Source organism: Vicugna pacos, unplaced genomic scaffold (genome assembly GCF_048564905.1).
Source record: "Vicugna pacos unplaced genomic scaffold, VicPac4 scaffold_143, whole genome shotgun sequence".
Taxonomy (NCBI): Eukaryota; Metazoa; Chordata; class Mammalia; order Artiodactyla; family Camelidae; genus Vicugna; species Vicugna pacos.
In genome coordinates, this window is record NW_027328823.1 from 61,356 (window position 1) to 75,256 (window position 13,901).

At 45.6% G+C, this 13,901-nt stretch overlaps 1 protein-coding gene across 1 annotated transcript in view; it reads right to left on the minus strand.

The window, feature by feature from the left end:
* Positions 1–2,887: 2,887 nt before the first annotated feature.
* Positions 2,888–13,901, minus strand: part of LOC140695116 (uncharacterized) — a 66,235-nt gene continuing 55,221 nt past the window's right edge. Inside the window, exons 10-14 of the mRNA XM_072958021.1 lie at positions 8,133–8,304; positions 7,969–8,024; positions 7,540–7,679; positions 7,230–7,377; positions 2,888–3,106 (exon numbers count right to left, since the gene is read on the minus strand). Of these exons, the coding sequence (XP_072814122.1) occupies positions 7,373–7,377; positions 7,540–7,679; positions 7,969–8,024; positions 8,133–8,304 (373 nt within the window). The 3' untranslated portion in view covers positions 2,888–3,106; positions 7,230–7,372. The remainder of the gene's footprint in view (positions 3,107–7,229; positions 7,378–7,539; positions 7,680–7,968; positions 8,025–8,132; positions 8,305–13,901) is intronic.

Consider the following 13,901-nt stretch of genomic DNA (forward strand, 5'->3'; position numbering starts at 1 on the left):
GCGTCCCCTGCAGCTGTCACCTCCGTGGCGGCCACTTCATCATGACGGCCAGGAAGCGCCGTCATGCACGTCACACAGCGACAGCCAGGAACCGCGTGCCGAGCACGTTTGTGTAAAAGCAGGAATCGAGCAAAATGCTGCAGAGTTTGACCTTACAAGTTTAAATACTCCATGAAAAGAATCCCTGAGCACCCGACAAAATCAATTCGCATCTTACTTCTTCAAAACAATCAAACAAATTTAATATGGGCGCATTTGTCACCAAATAAAAGGAGGACCAAACATGTTCCTCAAAAGCAAGGATTTCAACAGGTATCAAACACCAGTGGGTGATGAGCTAACAAAGCAAATATTCCAAAAAATTAGAAAATAAAAAATGACTAAGATAATAGATGGATCAAAACAGCTGTTAAGTTGTTGCTTTTTAAAGTGATGGAGACTGTACGGAGGGCAATCTGGCTATTTCCAATGCAAGGTGTGCACAGCCCACATTTTCAGAAGCAACAACATGCTCACTGGGCAGTACAAGTGAAAAAGGAGTAAAGAAAAGGAAAAGAGGAACAAGAGAAAATTAGAATCACACAAGAACAAAAATGATTTTGACTGCATGTACAAGAATTTATGTGAGTGTGTGAGGCCAGGGACACGGGGATGGTGAGGCCCAACCTCACCTCCTGCTCAAGGGAAAGCAGGGGCCTGAGGGGAGCGGCGCTGCCGGGGGACCACAACGTGTTCAGCTCCCCTAAACAAAATTCGACCTACAAGCGTCTAGGCAGATTTTGAGCTACAAATTGTTGTCGCATTTCAGTCTGGACCGTTTTACTCACTTCCACCAAGAGTAGCAGGAGAGAATGAGGCTCTGCTCCTGCACCAAAGCATTGTTTAAAAAATTAATGACTGTGGAATAGTAAAAGAAACAATGGAGTAAAAGTGACTGGAGGAGAATGTGCTTGACCCTAGCTCACTGGCCGCGTTATCTCAATGACGTTCAGATGCTGGCTGAGCCCTTATGGTACCACAATAGACAGACCCACAAGGAGGCAGGTTTAATGCGCTGAACCACTGTGGGCTAAGTACACATCCGGCTACTCCGCCAAGTCCCAAGGGCAGACTTCAAAGGCAAAAACAAGCTGGCATTCTCTGGTGGGTCTGCAGACTCAGAGACAAGCATTTGTTGAGCAAAAATATCACCAGTGCCTCCTATGACAAAAGAAGTGGCACTGGCGTGGGGGCTGGGGCAGGGCTCCAGGCTTCCACTGCTCACTCACCACTCTGCCCAGGGGGAGAAGGTGGTCCCTGCTTAGGTTTCGCTGATGCACCTACCTTGACTAATGTCTGGGGCCTCAGCAGGAGTTGACAGGTGAGGTGAACAGAGCCAGACTCTGTGTAGCACGGTGCTGGGAGCTATGCCCTCAGCAGTGCCCAGGCTCCTAAACATGTCAACTCATCTCCAAGAAGCAGATGGGGAGTGCGAGCATATAGATCACAGGGCCCTGTGAGGACAAGTACAGATCATGGCCACGACATGCCTCTCCTCTTCCTTAAGCCATAGAGGTATTTCTGGGGAGGAACAGAAAATTCATCCAGAGCCTGCTAGGTGGGCTCTCGCAGGTGGGACTAGTGTCCCCTGTGCTTCTCACTCACAGGGCTGGTCTAGACATTCTTTTTATCAATTCTCTAGCATCTTCTCCTCCAACTTACCAACAACCAGAAAGTAGGATCTGATCTTAGGTAAGTTCAAGAATCACAGAGCACCACCTCCAAAGCGGGCCCGGTAGCACATGCCAGGTCTTCTGACCGCCACCTGTGGGACCACCATGAGCCCTCTCCAGACTCATGGACCGAGGCCGTAGGCCGGGGGGACACAGCTTCCCTCACTCACCCCAGCAAAGGGGGACCACGTCTCGGCAAAGGCATCTCACCCTCTTCAGCCCGAGGGACAACACGATAGATATATGGGGAAACAGAGCAGAAGGTGGGGAGTAGGCAGCCCAGAAGAGCTCATCTGTACTTCCGAGGCAAAGTGGGGCCATTGACTTAATCACAGGGACAAAGTGGGAATGAACATTTCCCTGCTCTGTCCCATACACCGTGATACGCCTTTCCCTGCATAAGGAGTTCATTAGGAAGTCCCTGGCGGTGTTTCTGATGTCCTAACTTGGCATGGTGGCTGTCGGGCAGGAAGAGACGGCCTGAGCTGAAAAGGTGCTGGGCCTGGGAGGCAGGTGACAGCGGCTCCAGCCGCAGCTCAACCAGCGCCTCGTTCTGCCTCTCGGGGCTCAGCATCTCATCTATAAGCAAAGGGATGAGCATGTACCAGGACAGGCTGCCCAACAGAAATGAAATGAGAGCCATGTAAAGAAAGTTTCCCAGTTGCCACGTTTAAAATTTGAAACAAAGAAACAAACCAACAAACAAAAAACAAATACTAGAATGTGATTTTAAGAACAGATCTTACTTAATCTACTGTATGTAAAATACTATTATTTTGACATGTAATCAATATAGGAAGTAAAGAGATAGTTTATGTACTTTTACTAGACAAGCCTCAGCGTCTGATGTGCATTTGACCTACAGCACATCTCAGCTGAGTCCAGCCTCCTCCCCAGTGCTCCTAGCATCAGTGGCTTTGGCTACTTTATTGGACAGCAACTCCAGGGGTCCCACCATGTTCCTGGCTGTAAAGCGGGAGTAAGTGTCCACACTAACCCTAAAAGGATCTCTCTGAAATAAAGGCGGATTCACTTTGAAATGTCTGGAAACCGGCGGGCTGCACCTCCCTCCCCCCTTGGCTACAAGATTGACTTCTTCCTTGCTGATCCCTTTCTGGATGTAGGGAAGCAATCCAGCACACAGCCAAGGTGGACTGGCTTCCAGGTAAACTTACCTGCTGTCTGTGTCCAGTCCCATGAAGTCCTCCTTCTCAAACGGGATGTAGGGGAGGGGGATCTTGTCCCCAGAATTCTTGGGGCCACCATCCAGCCACTTGGACTTGAGCAAGATGAAGAGTGACTCAGTGAAGTCCTCGATCCTCTTCTCCACCACCCTGCAGTACTCTTAGATTGAAGGCAACGTCGGTGCGCGTCTGCTCGGCTACCTCCCCATGCTGCACAAAGACAAAAAGCTGAGAGTCATTAAGCGATGTGCCATACAGCTCCTCTGCATGTGGAGCTTCTCGAAGGCCTTGGCAGAGAGACATTCGGTAATGGTGACAAGGCCCACGACCTTGGGGTGTTTCTGGAAGACGCTCCACCGATTCTCGGGCACATAGCGGTGCCTGTAGTGGATACAGAGTGTCCACTGGGAGCCACAAGGGCTGATATGGCTAACCGAGGTGAGTAGCTGATAGATGCAAAAGAAATTCTCCTCTGAGATGATCTCTATGGATTGGACCACAACGGGACGAGTCTGGTGGTCCTCAGCACACTGCACGTAGTCAGGGATGCTCATGTTGCAGGCCCTGCCGAGAGGGGGAGGAGATCGAGGTACATTCTCTGCTGTGTGCTACGGGCCCATCTGGGTTGCGGTGACCTGGTGTGTACCAGCCAGAAGACAAGGGAAGCCAAAGCAAATCCAAGGGTACAGTTTGTCCTCAGAGTCTGCATATGGCTACTGTAGCTCGATCACATTACCCAGCTTTTGGTCTAGGCTTCCTGCCTCTGCAGAGAAAGGTCATTTCTTATTTTCTATTTCCAAGCACCTAGCAAGGCCCTGATGCAAAGTCACTGCTCAAAAATGCTGAATAAAGAAATGAACAAAGGAAATGCTTCCCCAACCCCCTTCAGCAGAATATAAAGAAAAGGACCACAGTAGGATCAAAAGATCTGGATTCCTATTCAATTTATTTGAACTCCTAAGCTTCATAATAATGGATAAGAAAACTTGCCTTGGGGTAGAGGGTATTGTTCATTGGTAGAGCATATGCTTAGCATGTACGAGGTCCTGGGTTCAAACCCCAGTACCTCATTTTAAAAATGAAACAAGTAAATACACCTAATTACCCAGCTGAAAAAGTATTTTTTAATTCAAAAGTCAAAAAACACCTTGCAATTGACACAACATTGTAAACTTGACTATACTTCAATTAAAAAATGCCTTGCCTTACAAGAATATATCTGGATTACGGATGTTTGAAAATGTAAAATGCATAGGGTACCACCTGCATAAAAGGAGGTGACTGTACACATGTTCTATCCCTCCTTTATGAGTTATACTTCCTTTGGGGGGGTTATAACCTCTCAGAGCTAATTTTCTCAGATTAAAAAATATAAACATTACCTGATTCTCAGTACTGCTGAAGAATCAGATAACTCTATGAAAGCATCTGACCCACAGAGTTTACTCAATAAATGTTTGTTGAATGAATGAATAAACAAGCAAAGTGAATGCTGCTCCCTGCCACAAACCATCATAATGGTACTGCCTGGAAATCCCAAGCCCACGTTCACCCGACTCTGCATTAACAATGTGGGTGACCTGGACAGGCCTGCGTGCTTCACGAAGCCCCAGTTTAATCGTGAATAGAAATAAGGGCAATAACACAAACCTCAAATTGTTAGTGAGTCAGTAATGAATTGTACCCCAACACTGCAAGATGGAACCATTAAGAAAACTGGGCAAAGGGCCCATAGGCCCTCTCCATATAATCTCTTACTACCACATGGGAATCTACATTACATCTCAAAATTAAAAGTCTAATATTTTAAAGAGGTTATCGAGGTTAGGTGAGCTCACTGTCTCAAATAAGGAACACACAGTACAAATAGGACAATGCCCAGCCCATGAGATACACTCAGTTAACATTCCCACTGAGCCCACTAGTCCCTCCAACTTCAGAGCAAGAGGATGGGTCCTCGTGGCAACAGGCCACAGCGCCTGAAGCTAACAAAGCTAATGGTGTCCACTTAAAAGAGCCCCTGTCACCACCCTTGTTCTAATTTTCTATTTGTAATTTTTTTCTTTTCATTAAATTGGAACTCCAAATTGCATAGAATTCTTACCAGATATCATGATGGCAGCCCTTCAAAACCTGACCACAGAGATCATGATGGCAGCCCTTCTTGGTGAAACAATAAAATGAAAAGCCATTTCCACAAGACCTCTGTGTAAATCTACTAGGGAACTTCATCCTGGACTGAGGAAGAGGACTGGGGAGTAGGGGGTAAACTGGGACACGGAGAAATATGGGCCACCTGTCCCACAATGGACTTTAGACTCACCCTCACCCTCCAGGAACGTCTAAATACACACAGACAGAGTGCTATGGACAACAATTTTTTTTAAACAAATCCCTGAATCCCTAGCAGATCTTGTTTCTACCGAGACACAAATGTCTTATTTGTATAATGTTTCACAGAAGCCTTAAAATATTATCACCCCAACTTGACACATCAAGAAACTGAGGTAGAGAAGTTTATCACATTCTACAAGATTAGAGAGAGGCCACGTCAGACACCGTATTTAAATCCAAGTCCCTGCTCCGTTGCTCAAACTAGAAAGTGTCACATACTGCCTCTTTCCTGCCCTCTCCCTGCAATAAATCTCTGAAGAGTCTTTTCTGTGTCACCTGCAATCAAAATCACATCAATTTTTCACAAAGAGCTATGTCACTCCTTGGAGGACATACCAAAATCTAAAGGGTTGGGTTGAGAGGAGATATTTGCATTTTCTGTTTCTCAAAGGAAACATGGCTTTAAAAGAAACTGAAAAGTATTTATCTAGTCTAAGCGCTCATTGTGCACAGAAAGAAACGGAGGCTCAGAGGAGAAGAGGAAAGGGCGTTATTAACAAATATTGCCTCAGTGCAGCACCAAGCCAGCCCTGGGCACTTCTGGGGGAGGATCTGGAAGGCCCAGGAGAATGAGTGTTAGAAAATAGAAAGAGAAGAAGAATATAAGGCCCCGTCTCTACACCACCATACCATGAATGTCCACCAAATTACCCAGTATGGGTGCAGCCAATATTAAGGTTGTCTAAACAGGTTATTGAAACCTGGAATTCTCAACCATAGTGGAAATTCCAGCATTTACTGTGTTTTTTTCCCAGTTCAATCATCAATTCAGTGGGCATTCTGTACCAGGGACTACACGAGACCTGGAGTTCTCCCAAATAAAGATCTCTATTACCACGTGTGCAAACCACATAAAGACCACCAGAAGAAAAGCGCCCACAGATAAGATGGAATTACTGAAACTGAAAGCAGCCAAAGAGCATATATTACTAGGAAAAATGGTGCTCCTATAAATGGACTCATGGACATAGAAAGCAAACTGTATTTAGCAGGCAGGAAAGGAGGGATTAACAGATACAAATTAGTAAATATAAAATAAATGACAAGGACCTGCTATATAACACAGGGAACTATATTCAATTTCTTGTAATGAGTTATACTAAAAACAATCTAAAACATATATATATACATATGCATATGTTTATAACTGAATCTCTGCTGTACACCTGAAACTAACATTGTAAATTGACTACACTTAAATAAAAAATAATTTAAAAAATAAGTAAAAATAAAAGCAATGCCATTAAGAAAAAATAAAAGAACACTCTAATCCCCTTAGCTGTAGGTGGTGGAGAATTCTGGTTGCAAACACCAAGTCCACTGGATCACTCCAGCAATGGCTGTCACTCTTTCTGACCATCAGAGAGTCACTTGTTTCACTGAGGTTACTTTTCTCTTCTGTGAAAGGCTACAGCTGCAACTAACGAAGTATAGAATCTCATCATTCACAAGCCCAACAAGTAGTGAGGACTTCCCATGGGCCAGGCTCTGGACAGAGGAAAATACAGGGTCCGAAATATATTCATGGGTAGAAGAAGTTTGTGCCATAAAGACGTTAATTCTTCCTGTTTTGATAGACAGATTCATTGCAATTCTGATTAGAATTCCTACCAGATTTTTCTTGGAATATAACAAGTGAATTTATGGTCAAGATTAGCCAAGAAATTTCTTTAGAACCACCACTGGGGAGGGGTGGATAGGTCATTAATTTCCACTGCTCTTTCTGAAGTGATAAAAACGTTCTGGAATAATAATGGTTGCACAACTGTGAATATGCTAAAAGCTGCTGAATTTTACCATTTAAATGGATGTACTTCATGGTGTGTGAACTATATCACAATAACGCTGTTATATGAAAAAATATTTCTTGACAAATATTTTTCTTTTTATACCACTAGTCTGTCCCACAATTTAAGAAAAACAAAAAACCAATACAAACCAAACTGTGCCAGGAGTTCTTTAGGACTGCAATATCCCTGGGTCTCCAAGGCCTCTGGTGATGCTGTTCCTGTTAACACACACTAGCTGGGCTGGGCTAGTTAGGGACTGTAACTGTCTTTTTAAAATCGACGGTCACACGTTTCACCCTTGGAGAGGGAAGGAAGGAGGATATCACAGCTTCATGCCTTCAGCTCATTTTTAACAGAACCAAGCCCTGCTTTCACCACTGTTAATCCCTCTCACTATAAAAACACGTGACATCAACAAGCACCGCCATCATAACACCTGAAAGTGTTCAAGGTACTTACCTGCGGCAGAAACACTGAGGGAGGAGACAGAAGCTTGCTCAGCACTGATGCTCCCTTTTCCCGACTCCACCAGGTGAAGCTGGGCGCTACAGCCAGAGGCCCTCAGCCCCGGGAGCAGCACACACGCCACTGAGCTGGTCCTGAGGGAGGGTGAAAGGGAAAGGAGGGCAGCCCTAGGGGGGAGGGAAAGGGGGGGTGCGGGCTGCAGCCCCGCTCGGAGGCCAGCCCCAGCACCAGCATAAGCCGCCCGCTCCCGTCCAGGTCCGCAGACCACGCCCACCCGGGAAACAGCCCGCCCATTGGTGGGGACGGGCAGGCGGCCGAGGAGAGGAAGCCCGGGAGGAGAGGACTCACGGGCGGGAGAGGGGAAGGGGACGCCAGCCGTGGACTGAGGGGATCCCGGCTGCGTGAGAGGTGGCAGGCGCACACCTGGACCTGGACAGCTGTGGCCGGGGCGCCGGGGCAGGTGGTGCTGTCAGAAGGGTCTGGCCAGAGAAATTCAGCTGAACAGGGGCTGACTGGCGCCCTTGGGGGCTGTGAAAGGCAGATCACCCTCCCGAAGCCGCCTGAACCCTTTCCCGGGAGCCCCCCACCTTGCACTTCCACAGCCAGAAGCCCCGGCCCCAGGCAGGAACCAAAGGCCTAACGGGCGACAGAGTTGAGAAGCATTTGGGGCCAATCCCCGGCTTGGACATGGAGCTTCGAACCAGCGGACCACCAGGCACCGACAGCGCATGCGCAGGAGGGACATGGATCCTCTGGATTCTGCGAGAGAAGGTGGGACAGCGAGGGAGGGAGAAGATGGGAGCGGGTGGAGAAGAGGGGAAAAGTGGAGGGATACAGATGGACAGGAAGAGCAGAGAAGGGATGGGTCTGGATAGGGGAGTGTCGTAGCGGAGTTGGAGAGAAAAAACTTTACCTCTAGGGCACCCTGAGATGGCAGGCCTACCTTTGTACCCTTCTGTAACCGTTCAAGTCTCGCAGCTCATGTTTTACCTCCCTGATCCAGCCCTCCATCAGATGCTTCTGCAGAAACACTACGGGGATCACACCCGTTGCCCCCATGCGGAGCTGGGTTTTCTGTTGCTCTGAGAACCAAGCACCCGCAGGTGTTGTCGCTCAGAACTTCCTTGGGAAGAGCACATATTCCCCTTTTACACGCTGGGAAACAGGCAGGAAGGATCACTGCCTTAGCTCCACTGTCCCAGGTGTTGGGCTGGGGGGAGTGGTGTGGTACAAGATCAGAGCCCCAGACAGAGCAGACTGCCTGAGTGTTGGTGCATAGTCCCCATCCCTCCTGGGTAAACCATACCCCACCCTAGTGGAAACATCAAGGGCTCACAGTGGTTTCCTGGGGGTGGGAGAGCTGTCCTCATGTGAAGGAAAAGTCCAGCTGGGCTAACAAGCTAAGTCACAAATCTAAGTGTGATAAGTGTCGGTTTACTGATCTAAGTTCTGCTGGGCTATCTCGTAAATCTGAAGTTTAGTGTCAGTTTATTGGCCTAACAACCTAACTCGTAATTCCAAGCTCAACAAGTGTCAGTAACGTGATCTATTACAAATTGATAAGCTCCAGTGTACTGATTCCTTGCTTTTTGTTCTTTAAGTCTTATTGGCTAATATCCCCTTACTTGTATTGAAGTATTTAAAACCTCATGTGCACGTCTTGGAGGTGCTCAGAACTTCGGAGCAGAAGCCCCTCTGAGCCCGCCGGCATAATAATTCTGAGTACTCCAGCACTCCGATTGGTGCTTTTTTCTTGGCTGGCCTGTTTCCATAACACTCAGCTCCAGTGCCCAGCTTTCTAGGTAGATAGGAGTGTTACCAAGTCCAAATTCATTCTCCTCAGTGCAGGACAGGCCAATAAGTTTGGAAACCAGATGTTGGGGCTTGGAATAGCAAGTTTCTGTAGACCTAGTTGGCAAACTAATGTTCTGGAAAACCATCTCCCCAAGTCACAATTCAGGCTCCTTTCCTACGCGCTTGGTTGTTGCAAACTTCTTAGTGTAGGAATTCCTTCTTGTTAGAATCATTTGTTCTTACAGCTATCTGCGTGGGTCAGATCCCTGTAAATCTCCAACAAAACAAACGGTATTTTCTATTCTGCAATTTGCTATCTTTTAATGAATGAAAAAGTGTTAAATATCCTTAAAGGTCAGAGCTTCAGAATAAGCTCTCCTGTGTATTTCAGGCTCTAGGCAACAATTTTTTACAAGCAAGATGAAGCCTAGGAGACAGAGCATAGGGTTAAATTCAAAGGAACAGATCTAATATGGAGTCAGATTTGTTCTGTTCTATTACCCGGGCAGAAGCCACTTGAGGGTTTAAATCTCTTTAAGTTAAAAATAACTAAAATTTTAAAGGAATTTACATACATAGGTGGGAATGTGCAAAGCATATCTGGAAAAGCACCCAAAAGATAGTAAACAGTGGCATCTCCAGACAGGGCTGAAAGAACAGAGGATGAGGGAAAACTTCTTTCACTTGTGTATTTTTGTGCTCTGTCTGAGTTTTTTTTTTAACCATTTGCTTGCATTTCTTTTTCAGTTAAAATAATGTGTAATGGAGCAAAGGAGTAACTAGCTTAGCAAATACAGCAGCCATGGAATCACTAAGTCATCAGTTTTGATTTAAGCCAGAAAGCATTTATTGACACTCTCCAGTGTGCTCAGTCCTGTTTTAAGACTTCTTTTATATTATTATTATTATTATAATACTATTATTATTTCTAGTACTATTACTATTACTATTATTACTATTATTTTATGAAATAATAACATGGTATACCTCACCCCTGCCCATGGCTGGTGGAAAACCAACTGAGTTTTTCTTGAGCTGTTTTCCAAGGAGTAGAGATGAGTTTATAAACAGAACACATCTTCAGGGCAAAACAGGCAGTGTGCATTACCAGCAGGCCAGACCGCAATGAAGGGTTTTCAATAGAGGCGCCCAGAAGCTGAGAGAGAAAGCCTCCAGGACACTACAAAAAGCTGCCCAAACTGCCATCTCCATGGTAGTACTGAAATAGGAAAGAACAAATCTGACTCCATATTTGATCTGTTTCTTTGACTTTAACAAAGCCAAGTTAATATGCTCCGGTCTTTTCATGGGTTATGATGTCACAGAGGAAACGGACAGGTCAACAAGGAACCACTCTGCCGTGATCACGGAGCCGGGGAAAGGGACGGGCTGCAAGATGTATGAAGCAGCCGCAACTGTGCCCGTGCTTCTAGGCAGGTATCCAAAATCGCCTCGACAAGGTGTCAAACATTTGTGCCCATGTCCTCATCAACAGACATGTATTAAAGACAAATGGAAACATATAAAAGGCCAATACCCTTGCTGGGTACACCGTCCAAAGAACAAAGTCTCAGTTTGACAAATGGCCATCTCGGTTCCATGGGATTCATTCTTGGAGAACCTTAAAAACCACTCTTCTGTCCTCAAGAATTGCTGCATATTTGTCCTATCTTTGGCTCAGGGATGCAGCACGTTCAAGTGAACTTTAATGTCTGCACAGATTTGACTGTCTTTCTCCAGGTTCATTTGTCCATTCCAATGAGGCCTGAGCTAAGTCCATCCTCTGTAAGATCTAGTCCCTCCAGTGACAGCTCATTGAGCCTGCAATTAAAAGCCAAGTGAACAAGACTGTCCTCAGCTAAAAATTTCACCCACCCTTCACTGTTTTCTTAATCTCCTCTCCTGGCTAAGTGCAACAGACTAACACCTCCCTCCACCAAGATTACCAACTATGTCATTTTGTCTCCCCAAAGAGAAAGTAAGGTCCATAATAGAGGAGACAACTACATAGTCACCTCTGAATTCGTAGCATATAGAAATGTTAATAAATAGAACTATGATCATGGCTTCTTTCCTTTAAAACCTTTCTGGTTATTTGAATGAGACCTTGGAAGGGAGGTGTTTGCTGTCCAGTATCTTGATCCACAAGACTCTGGAGGCCTTTTTCAGAATGGCTGTTCACTGATTCATTCAAAACACAACTTATCAATCAAGGAGTATCTGTGCTTTTCTGCCAGGTGTTTGTGGTCACTCTAATGCCAGAACAACTTTAAATTATATCCTTACTTTGGATTTGTTATTTTTCCCCTCTTCCAACAAAATTGACTTTCCTTATTTTCTTGCCTTGAGGAATTTTTTTTTTCCTATTTCACCCTTTAGTAAACCAAGATCCTCAGGATGGGCTTGGCCCATAATATGATCCCCCATCCAACTCCTAGTGTCAGAGGCCTGGGGCTCACATCCTGCCCTCCTGTCAAGGCAACTGAAAATCAGTTCAGGATCGAACCAGCACCCCAGGGATTCTAAGGCTCACATATCTCCCAGAAACCCTGCTTTCTCATTTGTCTTGGCTTCTGAGAATTTCCCCTCACTTTCTTGACAATTTGTTGTGCAGCTTGAAAGATGAGGAAGGAAGGTTTTATTTCTTAATCAGCATTTTAAGGAACTTGTGTAATGAAAGTTTTCACGAGTTTCTAGAACCCTCCATTGCCGAGATAGAAAACACACTAGACATTTTCTAAATTTAGCTCCCATGTGCATTTTTTCTTTGTTTTTGTTTTCTTAACTGTTAACAGACATTTTTTAATTAAAAAAAAATAAGGCCCCAAAAAGGATAGAACACTGAAGGGGCAATCAAAATTAAAGGGCAAAGACAGAAAAATGATAACTACTCTACAAAGTTAATATAATACATACACTATGTATCAGATCAGCAATTCTCAGTAACAGCTAATTGAAACATGACCATGAGGTAAAATTTCTCTCCTGTCAGGACATGGCCAACAGAAAATACAATTAAACCAACAAACTAATATCCTAAGTCTGGCGAGGTACAAAAGGCTACAAGCTAAATGTGTCTTCTTCTGGAAAAGAGGAAGACACACCAGCTCTTTTCTGTGGAGCCTGAGCCCACGGGAGGACGGTGAAGTGAGCTCTGTAAGTACCCAATTAGCAAACTGAGTGATGAATAAATAGACGTGAGCTTTGATGACAGAGGTGATACTACTATTCATTTGTCCTGTAAAGTATGACTTCCGTTCAGTGATCAATACTTCGGTGTCCTCAGGAGTTGACATTATTCGAAAATGCACAGCCTTGGCCCAGACCTCCTCTTTCAGCTCGTGACACTGCACTTAGATGTCACAAGGGCACCTCCAACTCCACCTGCAAAGAGCTGACTTCACGGTGCTCCTCCAATAGCCGTCCTGCCCAGGGCCTCTGGTCCGGGGCTAAGTTCTCCGTGCCTCTCCCAACTCAGACCCATCACTCACAGATGTGAATGGACCCCTCCTTCAGGGCCCAGATATCCTCAGACACCGAGTCCCACCACCCACACCTGACCTACCAGATACTCACTGGCACTCACTCAGCACTGACTCTGTGCTGGGACCATGCTGCACACTGCAAACGTTATCTCACTGGATCTCCACAACAGTCCTGGGAATTGGGTACATCACTGCTTCAATTGATTAGATAAATTGTTTCACTTCCTTGAGTGCGTCATTCAAACTGACACGGCTACTGAGCCACAAGCCTGGGCCTGAAAACAACTTGAAAATTGAACACTGCTACACCTCGCAGCCACCCTACTCTGACTCATCACATCACCTCCTGCCAAGCCTTCTAAATGTTTCCAAGCACTCTACAAGACAAAAGTGAACTACGAGAGCACCCCACTCTCCAACATAAAATCTGTCAATGATGGTCCACTGCCCTTAGGAGAAAGCCCCACCGGGCCTGAGCACAGCCCAACGGCCCAGCATCCGCGTTCCCTGCGCGGCCGCGCCGCCTCACCCAGTACGCAGCTCTACACGTGCCTTCTCTAGGACAGGGATGCTGACTCCGCACAACCCAGGGCTTGTCTCACTTGAACAATGATCACCTTCTTCAGTGTTCATCTTCTTCTTTGCTGACCCTCAGAAAAATGTTTTCTCATGATGAATCAATATCTTTTTCCTTATAACTTCCCATCATTGATAATGAGCTCCCCCAAAAGAGAGAAGACCTAATTGTCTGTCTCCTTATCTGTAAAGTGAGATTAACAAGGAAATATGTGAGGTTTTATGAGAAATAATATTCATGTGAGGCTGAGGGACAATTCCATCATACAATAAGCACTCAATATGTGCTTAATTAATATTAATAAGATTATATTGCATTCCAGCAACCTTCAATCAATTTTTAATGACTTTGTCCAACAGACTACTGACAAACTGTTGGACGAACCACTTTGAGCAGATCAACACAAGCGTACTGGGATAGGTAAGCGCTGACTCCAGTTGCAGCTGCAGGCACCCAGCACTATGGGGTAGGGGCAGTTTGCTCAAGCTCTTACATGTTGC